The 12,959-nt window shown below is 36.2% G+C and overlaps 2 protein-coding genes across 3 annotated transcripts in view; both read right to left on the bottom strand.

Moving 5' to 3' along the window:
• Window positions 1-3,087: 3,087 nt before the first annotated feature.
• Window positions 3,088-8,462, bottom strand: LOC107041782 (geranylgeranyl pyrophosphate synthase). Of its 2 annotated transcripts, XM_015262518.1 has the most exons (7): window positions 8,375-8,462; window positions 7,537-7,691; window positions 6,630-6,774; window positions 6,441-6,561; window positions 5,724-5,863; window positions 3,514-3,616; window positions 3,088-3,448 (listed from the first exon to the last, which is right to left on the bottom strand). In XM_015262518.1, the coding sequence occupies exons 1-7, from the start codon at window positions 8,429-8,431 to the stop codon at window positions 3,255-3,257; spliced, it is 915 nt and encodes a 304-aa protein (XP_015118004.1). In that variant the 5' UTR covers window positions 8,432-8,462; the 3' UTR covers window positions 3,088-3,254. The 2 variants fall into 2 exon arrangements, with proteins under 2 accessions (XP_015118004.1, XP_015118005.1); XM_015262519.1 differs by lacking the exon at window positions 7,537-7,691 and having other exon boundaries at window positions 8,375-8,454.
• Window positions 8,463-10,927: 2,465 nt separating this feature from the next.
• Window positions 10,928-12,959, bottom strand: part of LOC107041770 (DDB1- and CUL4-associated factor 12) — a 9,878-nt gene continuing 7,846 nt past the window's right edge. Inside the window, exon 7 of the mRNA XM_015262503.1 lies at window positions 10,928-12,229. Within this exon, the coding sequence (XP_015117989.1) occupies window positions 12,074-12,229 (156 nt within the window). The 3' untranslated portion in view covers window positions 10,928-12,073. The remainder of the gene's footprint in view (window positions 12,230-12,959) is intronic.

The following is a 12,959-nucleotide window of genomic DNA, read 5'->3' as shown; positions in this document are numbered from 1 at the left end:
TTTTATTTATATTTCATTTGTATTCCTTCATAATTTAATTGACATAATAAATTCACCGCGAACTCGAACCCCTCATTGAGTGATCCGTCAGGGGATGTGGACACACTGATAGAAAAAATTATTTTTATTGAGATGATTCTTTCATGGGACAAGTATTATACATATACTTGAACCAATTTCGAATAAACAAGATCTTACGGTGAATATCAATTATTTCTTCTTGGCGTCAAGTCACATGTATTCATCACGAAAATGGCAAAGTTTTATTTTTTTTAACCTAATATAATCGCCAGTCGAGAAATTTTCTACTTTCATGAATTGATGAAAAATTCGTATCTAGGAGATAATTACTTTAAGGAATGAATTGAATGTTGTTTTCTCGAATGAAGCTGATGTTTAAATTGAGCTTTCCATACATCACATTGAACGAAATTTGTGATATCCAAGTTTGTGTTGAATTGCCGTAATCTGTGATTCTGTTATTGTAAACTAATGCGATTTTTTTTAGTCAAGAAATATAAACTTCTTTCAACTCAACGACATCTTACTACAATCCCAAAGCTTTTTCCGCGTAGCAATATTCATCCTGATTCGACATACGAAATGCTCACTTCAATTATAATTTACTTGGAACAACGTATGTTCGTGTTGATTGAGATAACAACGTATTTAGTCATGAGAATAATTTTGATTTTTGAGTGAACCAATGAATTTCTGGAGTTGGCAAACTTTTGGCTAGAAGGAAATCAAATACTCTCATTCTTGCGACAAATAAAAGGAACTTCAATTCTAGAAAAGTTCGATTTCTCCCAATCAAATGCATCTCAAGAAGAGATAACTGGTATTCACTATGAGATCATGTTTATTTGAAAATTAACAACCAAACGATAGTTGATTCAAAAAAAATTCTTTGGATAAAATTAATTTTTTCTGACAGTGCACAATAATGTTTGAACTCACTTTCTCTCACATCAATGTGGAATTGTGAACTTGAATATTGAACCGCTTGATTAATGTAAATTCGTAGGTGTAATGGGTACCAAACTATATTAATTTTCATCCAAATATTTTTTTAGTCAAGATTTTTATGCGTTTTCCAATGGATTTGAATCAATCCAGAGGAAGCTGTTGATGGGCAAAAGAATGATGGATTTATGCTCTCATTGAACCAATCGGAGAAACCAAAAACATACGTGAATGTTATCACCAATGAGCTTATCAAAGAGGAATAATAACTGAAGAGGCTCAAATAGCGTGTTTAGTTTTTTATTAGGAATTCAATGTTTGTAAATCGAAAGCAACATTGTAATGTTTTAATGTGCTCGACATATCTCCATCTTTTTCCGACCAAAGAGTGATGATAGATTTTGTTCGTTAGTGAAACTCAAGATCAAAATGATAATCAATGAAAAGAAAAAGAATTGTGGATAATGAATTTCGTTTGTGATTTTGTAGACGTATGCGTTTTGGAAGAAATTATACACGACCTTTACACAGTGATTCGATGCATTATTGTTAAGAATTGTATATTTATGTGATGTATTACCATATCGTTTTACCACGAATAAATTATTTGTAAAGAAAAATCATTCCTCAGCTTTTTTAATCTGAAATATCAAATCGTAGGATAAAATATCACAGAATTATTGTGAAATACTTGATCATGGTGTTATCATTTAAACATTGCGGAATGAGAATGAAATATGATTTTGATCGCAATTTTTTTAAGAATTTGAATGCAAAAAAATCTTTTCTAGGTCAAAAAATTGACTTGAGGAAACGAAATGGGAAGTTGGCTGTATAATAGTTTGAAGTTTCATTTTTCGTATCGATTTTTAAAGATTGAAAGGATCCGCGTCACCTTTCGCTGCCAGAGTGGTTAGAGTTGAGTAAAAACTGCATTGAACCTAATTTTTAGAGCATGAAATTTCCAACTAAAAAGTGAGTAGAGGCATATTGCTGGCAGTAATAGTTTGGATGTCAGGCGCGTCCGAAATTTTACCCCCAAAATCCCGATGTTTGCCCTAACAGCCAATTCTCTATTTTAGTTGTGAAAATCATTTTATGACTGAAAAGGTCATATGAAAAATCTGAAAAAATTCTCAAAGATCATCAAGAGCGCAGGGGACGCCTCCCAAGAGCCTTATTTTTCCTATAAAAATGACCTGGAAATAACGTTTTCCATAAAAATAATTCTGTAGCGAAGTGGTAAAATGGTTCAAGTTAATTGTGACTATTGGCCAGTTTTCAATGAATATCTCGGAATTTAAGAGAGATAGCAAAATTTTTGTTATAAAGTTTTTTGTAGAACCAATTGAAAATTACAACGAATGTAATTACGAAAATTTCGCTGTCTCCCTTAGATTCGGAAATATTCCGCAAAAACTCAGGTGCGAGATGAGTCGACTTGAACCGTTTTGTCACTCCGCTACTGAATTGCACTATTGTATGATGTGAACAAAAAACGAAACACGAAAAATGAATGGATTGGAAGCGTCCTCCATTTTTGAAATTTCAAAATCGCAAGTTAAACAAAAATACAAAAATTACCCATTTATTCCTCATTTATTTCTTTATTTATTATGAGCTTTCGGACACTGTATAGAGTCCACTCAGCCCAGAAGAAAGAGAAAAAACAAAATTGACATAAAATACTATGCATTTCCTCCTAACACAATTGAGTTCTAAGTGTATCTGAAAGTTGTTACACTTTTATGCCACATCTTTTAAATTCCTCATTTCTTAAATAAAAGAAAAAAAAATTCCTCATTTATTTCCACTAAAATTTTTCGACATACTCCTCGGTTTTATCGTGAACCTTCACAGGGATCCCCATCAATATTAAATTTCTGTAATATTACAAGGATTCGACCCTTACATCATTGAAGGTTTAAAATATGTTGATTCAATTTTTCAAATAATATAATATTAATAATCTGATTTTTTACGACTAATGAGATATTTAAAATTTGTTAATATGAAACTGTAAATTTACTACTAAGTGAATAATTCAAATTCCTTGAGAGGGGATTTTCGATTACACAAGTAATCGTCAATCTTCCTACCTCAAATTATTGATTGATAAAATATTTGAAAATTTGAATATTTGAATTGATACTCAAAAAATACTTTTAAGTACTCCGAAAATTTCAAGAGCAATGTTATCTAATGAAGGGCTACAATATTAACCGTAATAAAATATTATAAATTTGGCTATTCCTGATTCCACGTTATTTGGTATCGTGCTCGGGAAACTATCGCCAATCAAGATAATCATCGAGTACTTGAATTAACAGTGGATTTCCTCCCAATCTCTCTACCTCGTCTCGAGCTTTTCTGTCCAAATCCTCGAGGACGGTCTTCGTGTATGCGAATGAGCCGAATTTTTCGAGAAGTGTTAAGCAGTATTTCTTCACCTCCACGTCGTTCGTTCTTTGGGAAAGTATATCTATCATTAATCATTAAGGATCAATTTGAAAATTAGAAACATCATTTTCATTGGTAAAAGGATACTCATCACTGCTTTGTCCTCTGGTCTACTCTGGATAGCGTGGATTATCGGAAAACCGAATTTTCCTTCTGATATATCTTCGCAGAACCTTTGACTGTTGTGATGCTAGAGGGACACGATTAATCGATTTGTGAGGGAACTTTACACACTTTAAAAGTCGTGGGATATTGGAGTGAGATTTCTCATGAATTGAAGATCGATTATATATGTCCAAAAAAGAATAATTAGTGCAAAAAAATTGATTGTTTATTGTTTATTTGCTCGGCAGACGCTTAAAATGTCAAAAATAGTTCAGGGCCTTCAATTTTTGCCTTACAGAGGTTTTTTTTTCAAAACTTTTGAAAAAATGTGTGCAATAATAGTGACGAATTAGTTTTCTGACATTCCATTCCTACACAGCTGATTTCGTTTTGTTTAAAATAAAAATTTGCGCCATTCATGTAAAATCGGCAGAAAAATTATCCTTAAAATATTCAAAATATACTCTCGATTCTTTCAGAAACATTTTTCCGGCTATTTTACATGACTGGTGCAATTTTTTTATTAAAAAATAACGAAATTAGCTGTGTAGGAGTTGAACTTAAAAAAAAATTTGTAATTGTTATTGAACACATTTTTTCAAAAATTTTGAAAAAAAAGAAACCTCTGTAGCTCAAAAATTCGAGGCACTGGGCTATTTTTAATATTTTAAGCGTCTGCGGGACAAACAAACAATAGACAATTGAAAAGAACAACCCAACAAAATTAAATTTTTCTATCACTGTACGTCGCGATCGTGAACAAGAAATACAATTCCACAATATGACATTGGCTCATCTTGTTAATAACTGTAATAATTAGGTAAATTATTGGATGAATAATATAATTAATTCAATTGGAAGATATCAAACGTCCCGAATCTCCGTATTCTACCTGCCACATGCGGAGATTATGAGATTCATTCTTCAAAATCACTTCAGACAGAACTTTCGAATGTAAAAAAATCCAAAGAGGAATAGCATGTACATTAATAATAGTCTTCGCAATAGCCACTGATTTTTATAGATGATTGTATAATTTATTGGCTTTAAAAATTCATGGAATAAAAAATGTAGAATTTAACGTCTGCAGTTGACTCGATTTCTGAATTATAAACAAAAAGAAAAAACCTCTTTTAATCATGATGGAAACAAAAAGAGTCAGTACTACAGGTGAACTGTTTATGTATATTATGGAGCAATGCATAATTTTTTTTAATACGCTTAAGGGGTAACAAAATGCGGCCAATTTTCCAAATTTTTCAACAAATTTCTTGCCCAAAGTCATCGATATTTTTACAAATCAAAGCACCTCAATTTCCAGGAAGCGATGATGAAGGTCAATGTGCTTTAGGTTCAAAAAATGCTAATAACTTTGAGCAGGAAATTTGTTTGAAAATTTCGAGTAAATGTTGGCCTTCTGTTGCCCCTTAAGGGTGCCAAGTGAATTTGGCGATGACCTTGAAAATTGACATTCACCAACAAAGTTATAATTTTTTTAATTAATAGTATTAGACAGATGGTGAACAGCAGTGACAATTTCAAAATTTTAGAACTTATGAATAACGAGAAATTAAATAAACAAAATCAGTCTTATACACGGCCTCTTATGGCGTTTTGATTAAATTGAACGTTTCAACCCCCTAGGAACTCAAGAAAAATTTGAAAAAATTTGAAGATATGGGGAATGATGTGTTCAATGTGATGGCGACAGAAAACAATGGGGTACCGAGGTGAATAAGAGAGATATTTCAACCCGCCGTACCCATTTGATTCCATGTTTTCTCGAGGTTCGTCACGCGAAATAGAGGATTTTCCGCATTTATTTTCTCGATGTCAAGTTCCGGTGGCGGGTTTGAAATTTCGTCAGATGGATGAATACATATTTCTCCAATGATGAAGGGAAAGAAAAAATTTTTTTTGAATCTTTTTTCAAACGCACTTGGCACCCTTAAATCCCATACATCTTATCTTCGGCGCGCGCAGCGCGCCCCATTCGCTGGATATAGAAAAATTCGAGCCGATTTCAACTGCCGCTGATTAAATTCTCTCTCAAAAAATACCTCTCGCAATGTGAAATCGTGTTATCCTATTAATAACTGAGACAATGACGTTAATTACATTGAATTACTGTACCAATACTTCAATAATTCAATCTAAAAAGACCTAATATCTTGAATCTTGTTCACTCTTACCTCCTGCATGCAGAGACTGCCATAGTCATCCCTAATCTGAAAATAGACTCCAAGAATTCCAATGAGTTTGGAAAAATCGTTCTTGCACTGTGAAAATAATTGCATCAACTTCACATCCAGATTGAACAAAGCTCCAAGTTCTACAAGGAAACAAACATTTTTTAAAAATCCGGAAATATGAATTTCTAATTAAGTAATAAAATGTTGGGCCGACCCTGAGCTAACCTTGGGACTATTCGCGATCGCAACATAGATGTGAGAGCCACCAAGTAAGCCCTAAACTATCTACTCTTGGGGGCTAACCAATGAAATCACTGAGAGCGAACCAATGATAGGGGTCAACCAATGAGATCACTAGGTTCCCCTTGATCTCATTGGTTGGCCCCCAAGAGTAGTTAGTTTAGAGACCACCTGATGGCTCCCACACCTACGTTGCGATCGCGCACAGAGAGATAAAAGTGAAGGGCAACGTGTGATCCCCAGTGATAAAAAATCTATTTTAGGTTCCAAAAAGCATGACTAATTAAACAATTACAAAATGATCAGTACTCTTATATAAAAAAAAGTTCAATGGAAGCTCTGATTTTTAGCTACAAGACTTGAGAAGACTTTCAATGAAAAACAAATTGTCGAATATACAAGTCTTCGTTTGAAATAGTCTCATCTCGTTTTATCGTTCGTCCTCCACCTGTGCCGTCAACTCGACTTTATAATTACTTTGTACCGCCATATTTCTGTACTCAGCCTCAGATGGACATATGTAGTTGTCACGCCAGTAAATTTCGATTCCCTGTCCTCTATGCAACTGCAGTAATTCATCTGTGAACACTTGAGCTGCCTGCGAGCGAAAAAATGAAAACAGTACTGAGTCCTTGTTTCGATATATCGAAAGAACTCGCAACGTACCTTAGGATGATTGAGAGCTAGTACCTTCTCGAGTGCTATAAATAAAGCATAACCAGCCGCATTAATTGTACTAGCGATACCGAAGATCGAGTGAGCCACTACAATCCCTCCACGTCGGGGCGAGCTGTCTTCAATATCGTCTAGTCTGCAAAAGAAATCTCTCCTCATTCACTTCGTGTTCGTCAAACGCTGTTTACGGACATTGTGAAAAAAAAAATTATTTTCATTACGCTGTGCGAAAAAGTAACTTTTTAGGCACGCGAAGCGTGCCTAAAACGTCCCTTTGCCACACATTGTGATGAAAAATATCGTTCGATACTCGTGGGAAAAGTGTTTTTTGGCTCGTGGGATTATATCACTCGCCTTCGGCTCGTGCTATAAACCTTCCGCGAGCCAAAAAACTCTTTTCCGCACTCGTAACGAAATATACGAATCGTGCCAACCACACGTGTCGAAAATCCCTGCGGTACTAGGCTCGAACGATATTGTTTCGTAGTGACTTTCACTTTTGCCAGTTCGGGGAAGGGTCAATACCAATCCTCGGACAGGGGAATGTGTAAAATAGTATATTTCGTAAGGAGTGCAAAAAAGTGTTTTTTGGTGAGTGGCAGGTTTATATCACGAGCCGAAGGCGAGTGATATAATCCCACGAGCTAAAAAACATTTTTTCACGAGTTACGAACAATATTTTTCATCACAATGTGGCGGAAATTGGACTTTTAGGCACGCGGAGCGTGCCGAAAAGTTCACTTTTCGTCACAGCGTGATGAAAAAGTATTTCAATGTTTGGATAGGGATTATGGTGAAGAGAGGAGTTCTTGAAAGTGTAGCTGAGAGTTTGGGAGGCAGAAATCGGGAGAGGGAGGCTGAACTAACAAACATCTCTTATTGTACTATGTTTACTCACAGCACAGTAGCCTTGTGCATCATGTGCAATAAATCAAGGATAGCCTGGAGCTTTTCATCCGATACTTTCAACCAGTGGTTCATGGCAACCGCCAATTTCACACGTGGGTGCTCACTCCGTACTTGGCGAAGGTGAATGAATGGTTGGAGAATTTTCTGGAATCATTGTTGTTCTTTCATTCGAGTTAATGACTTGGGATCATGGTTTTTTAAATTACCCCGAACTGGTGGAGAACTGGTGACTTGAGAGCCAAATGTTATGGAACTTTTTCGGTACACAATTTATTTTTATTTAGTATACAAGAGAGGTCTGCGCGCTTGGCGCGCATATTTTTAAATCAGGTTTTTAATGTCAGCGATGTTTTTTAAATTACGGGATCGGCCGCGCGTGCTGTGCACGCGCCTTCTCATCTCCTCACACAGTGGCGCTTCGGTTTCAGTCTTTCGTTTACGATTATTCAAGAATTTCGAGATATTTCGAGATTCGATTTTATGCAGAGAAATGATGCGATCATCTTTTTTTCAATCTATGAGTGTTAAAAAAAACTTCGAACCGATGAGTATATGGGGACGATTGCCTCAGCAGTTTCTTAATTATTTGCATAAAACATGTGAAGGAATGATTTTTTCATCTTAATAGTACATTAGAGTACAAGGGCACAAATTTCGTTTTCGACGAATGTGAAGTTTACAAGCCGAGCCGAAGGCGCGGTCTGTATTCACATTCGTTGAAAACGAAGTTTATGCCCGAATGGTCTATACTATTTTATGCCACATCGTGCGATAAACTCGACTTATTGCACGGCGTGCCATAAATTATAATTTAGCATGCAACTGACCTCATCCTGATCTCTGTCACCGCTCTCTGAATATACACTTTTCTTCTCCAAAGCCATTGCGGTTGTTAGACTGTGTCAACGATGTGAAATGTCAGTGAAGAGTGGCCATTAGCCTCGAACAGATCGGAATTTTATAGCGATATCAAGAACCATGAACCGTTTCTATCTGAACCTTTTTAATAACCCTCACTATCTGCACTGATAGAACGATTCATTTATTCCAAACGAGATTCGTTAACTATTAACGAATGGTAGAGTTGAATATGACCAAATGAATATTCGTTAATAGTTAACGAATGGTTCACTTGAATGGCGAAAGTCAAGTCAAACAAGGCTCCTCAAATATACATTCGTTAACTATTAACGACTGACGATTTGGTGGGACCGAATAGACCCTACCCTCCAACCAAAATCCATTCGTTAACAATAACTAATCCGTTCTATCAGTGTGTTATGATACTCGTATGCGACAAAATTCTTTCCATAATTATAAAAATTCCACGACTACTGTCTGTATGTATATTTACATACCCAACAATGGGCCCAGTTTTTCGAAAATTTACTGTGAGAGTATTTTTAATTCACAATCTTCTTCTTCTTCTTCTTTTTCTTCTTCTTCTAATCCTGGCGGCTTTATCCTCTCACTGTGGTAGGGGCAAGTGCCAAAAATTTACGATGTCCCGGAGAGGCGAAGCAATAGTGCATCTAAGAAAACGTCGAGAATAGTAGGGAGTGAGGGAAGTTTACGCGCTGGCGATAAAGTGATTACAGCAGGTACTCTCTAAAATTAAAGCTTTGGGGGTCCGAATTCCACGAATTTAAGTGATTGGGAAGCCCCTACTCATACGTGGCAGTTTGACTGTGGAAAAAGAGGAACAGAGAGGGAGAATCTGTCCGCAAGCGCCGCACCGCACCAGCATAAATCGACATAATGACAAATTTGACAGATCTACACTGAGAGAAAAACAAACACGTTGTCAAACAAGTCTTATTTGGCCCAACAAAATCGCTAAGTGAAAACTGCCAAAAAAGAATGTTTGGTTCGAATTTGAAAGTCTCATACATGAATAATTATTCTGCTTTCGACAGCAACAAAATATTCGGCTCAAGAGGCGAATAATTCACATCAGATGGTGCCTTTTCAGGATGAAAATATCTTATATAGAGGAAAATTTATCCACAAATATTTTATTCCTAAATTATAAGATTGCTATCATATCATTATTATTGTTTCATTCAAGGGTTCATTTGTTGTCTGTGCTTATTAGACAGCCGAAACGAAAAACTACTATCCCTTGCTCCACATAAAACAAACATTTTTCGGGAGCAAAATACGTATGGGAGTATCGAATGACGAAGGAGTAGTGCTAGAAATGACATTTCTTGCGTGTACAGAAAATGCAATTTTTTTTCAACTACTAAATCGATCTTTGCGACAAAAATTTTTCATTCCGGCGCACTCTCTGCATGTTTGGCACAAAAAAATCCTTTTTTGATAATTTTCAAAAAACTATTTTCTTGGAAAAAGTAAGACTTGTTTGAGAACTGGGTCTTTTTTCTCTCAGTGTAGGAAAAATTTAAAAGAAATCAAGAGTTTTCTAGATCGTAAAGTTGAAGCAGTTCCCTGTGAATAAGCGAATTCAAATGCAGCATATAGATGGGAATAGTTTATTCACAAGAATGTCACTGTCATTACCTGATAATTGAATTGCACGGTATTTAAATATAAAATAACACTCACAGTCGAAGTAATCGTCCCACTCACTCAATTTTAATTATACAATCGAGAAGTCCAACACACAATCTGCCACCGCATTCACTCGGAAAAAGTGTTAAGTAGTTCTCCTACCTCTAACGCAATCGATGAATTTTTTCGACAATTAATCGTCATTCATTCTTGTTTTTGCTTGTGAAATCACAATTGGCACATTAGTTAATTTCCTTATTGTTTCATTTCATGTTACATCAATTACTCAGTTAACCGTATTCATTATAGCTATTTCGGTGCCTTCAGCATTTTGGTGGCAGCATTTTCTTCTTAAGCCATTTATCATTCTTTTCATCTGTTTTTATAACAAAGTTTCAATCGCCGGTTGAGTGGAATAAAATTTGAAGAAATGATATTCGGTATATCTATCAGAGGACCTTTCTGTGAGGAATTTTATTCGCTGCAAAAAATGTTTTTTGACCTTCTCCGCTAAACCCACTCGTCCCAACGAAATTGACGAAATAATGCATATTAAATCTGTAGGTGACTAATGGAAAGTAGCAAACCATTTTTTTAATTTTTATCAACTGTGTATTTACCTTTAAAACAAGTAATTTTACAGAAAATTGTCAAGGAACCAAAAAAAATTGAGTGTAAACATGTCAAACAAATTATTTTAACAAAACATTACAAGTAATTTAGCAGAAAGTAAGCAATAAATTTTATATTTTTTCATTAATGTCTACTGTAAGGAATTCTGGCCCCTGTTCTACCCGAACCAACCCCCTGAGCCGCGCAGATAACCTACCACCTTCCCCTAGACTCCTCAGTTTCAAGGTTAAGTGTTCGTTTGAGATCCACTTTGGAAATCTTCGGTTTGTCGTCTCCGAGGTCAAAGGACGGCTGGCGCTCACCGATACGTTTTTGGAGTTTCTTCATTGTCTAGGGGAAAGGGGCGAGTTAACGTTGTTTTCCAGTTCCAGATGGAAAATTCTGCTCCACTACTTATCTCGAAAGCTAGTCATGTTTGGCAAAATATAGCTAGCTAAGTTTTTTTAAACCCACTTTTTATCAACATAATCACAGGTCTTAGTTATCATTTTGTAATCGTTCATTTTTCCAATTAATTCCACTCAACTCCATCCATCTCTTACGATTAATACGATTACTCATAAAAATGACGATATTATCCCTTAAAAATAACGATTCAATATCAATAAATACGAAAGCCATCCGAGCACTTCAGGATTACATGTAAATGTAACTTCTTTACCTAATAATTACTGATAAGGACTAATGAATATGTGAATCTTACACCTATGTTTAGGTCGAGCTAGTAACTCAATTGAATCACTCAACCCATTACTTCAAATGAAATAAAAAATTGTTACTCCGCAATCGTCATTTTCAACAAAAATCACCGAGTGTTAATTTTGTTTCTACAATTGGATAATTGAACTACAATTGAATTATCTAGGCTAATGAATCCCCCAACTGGAGACCAACTGACACTTGAACATTTCGTCACTCGACTTTAACGTTTATCTTTACTTTTATCACCAAAATTGATTTTCTTTTAACGAGAAAGAATCGATTTTGAAAATAAGTCTTGTTTTCTTAAATCAATTATCACTTTAATGTACGATGTTTCATCATCTTTCATGATTTCATGCATCTAAAAACGAAATTTAATTGATCTTCAATGCTAAATTAATTTTAAATTAATTGCGAATTAACAGAAGTTGTTTGACAATTATTTTCCTAAATTTTTTTACATGAAACATGAGTTTTTCTTTCATGAGTGAAGATATTATGCAGAGGAAATAGATAATTATTATCTCGAAAGATCTCAATTTAATTCCCCTTTGGAATTAACAGGAGAATTCTTAAGTCTCAGGGTGATTCCTTTGTGATGCTGTTCCTATCGGTTTCATACCTCAGTAACAAGTCGAGTTCGATGCGGATGTGATCCAACAGCATATTGAGAGTGCCTACTGCCAGAGGCCAGCGTAGTTACCATACAAATTGGCTGGTAGTGGACCTCCAGCTGTGAAGAGTCGTGTCCCGGATTGATCGTAGCAGTGAGTGTAGATTGCTGGGGTGTACTTGACATTCTGGAAGCCATCGATGTACTCCTCGTCAGGAAACTACGGATTTCATGGAAATTATTATGTGCTTGATAATGGGAAATCGATGTTAGAAATTGAATTTAAACAATGAAAGAAACGGAACTGAAACATAATTTATTGTTGATTAATGTTTTGGTTCATCTGCATCGTGTTTAAATATTCAATAGGCCTTTTGATTTAATAACAGGGGATGTATTTAATTTCTCCCCTGAACAAATCAACTCTTCGAAAAATATTGCTTCGCCCCCTGCTCGCTTCGCTTGCCAACCCTGCGGGGGCTTCGCCCCCTGCTCGCTTCGCTCGCCAACCCCGGGGGGCTTCGCCCCCCCGCTCGCTCCCCCCGCCCCATGAGAGCTTGTGTGTGTGACCGTAAGAATTCTTCCCTCCCCCTCTCCTAAGGGGAGAGGAAGGGAGAAACACGATTGGTTTAATTTTATTTACCCCCCCCTTTAAAGGAGGGTTTCGCCCCCCCGCTCGCTTTGCTCGCTCCCCCCCCATGCGACCTTGTGGGTGTGACCGTAAGAATTCGTCCCTCCCGCTCTTCTAAGGGGAAAGGAAGAGAGAAACACGATTGGTTTAATTTAATTTATCCCTCCCCCCTTTAAAGGGGGCTTCCCCCCGCTCGCTTCGCTCGCTCCCCCCGCCCCATGCGACCTTGTGGGTGTGACCGTAAGAATTCTTCTCTCCCCCTCTCCTAAGGGGAGAAGAAGAAAGAAACACGATTGGTTTAATTTTATTTACCCCCCCC

Source organism: Diachasma alloeum, unplaced genomic scaffold (genome assembly GCF_001412515.2).
Source record: "Diachasma alloeum isolate Michigan unplaced genomic scaffold, Dall2.0 Dall_scaffold_00379, whole genome shotgun sequence".
NCBI classification, from domain to species: Eukaryota; Metazoa; Arthropoda; class Insecta; order Hymenoptera; family Braconidae; genus Diachasma; species Diachasma alloeum.
This window is presented reverse-complemented; position numbering and strand designations above follow the sequence as displayed.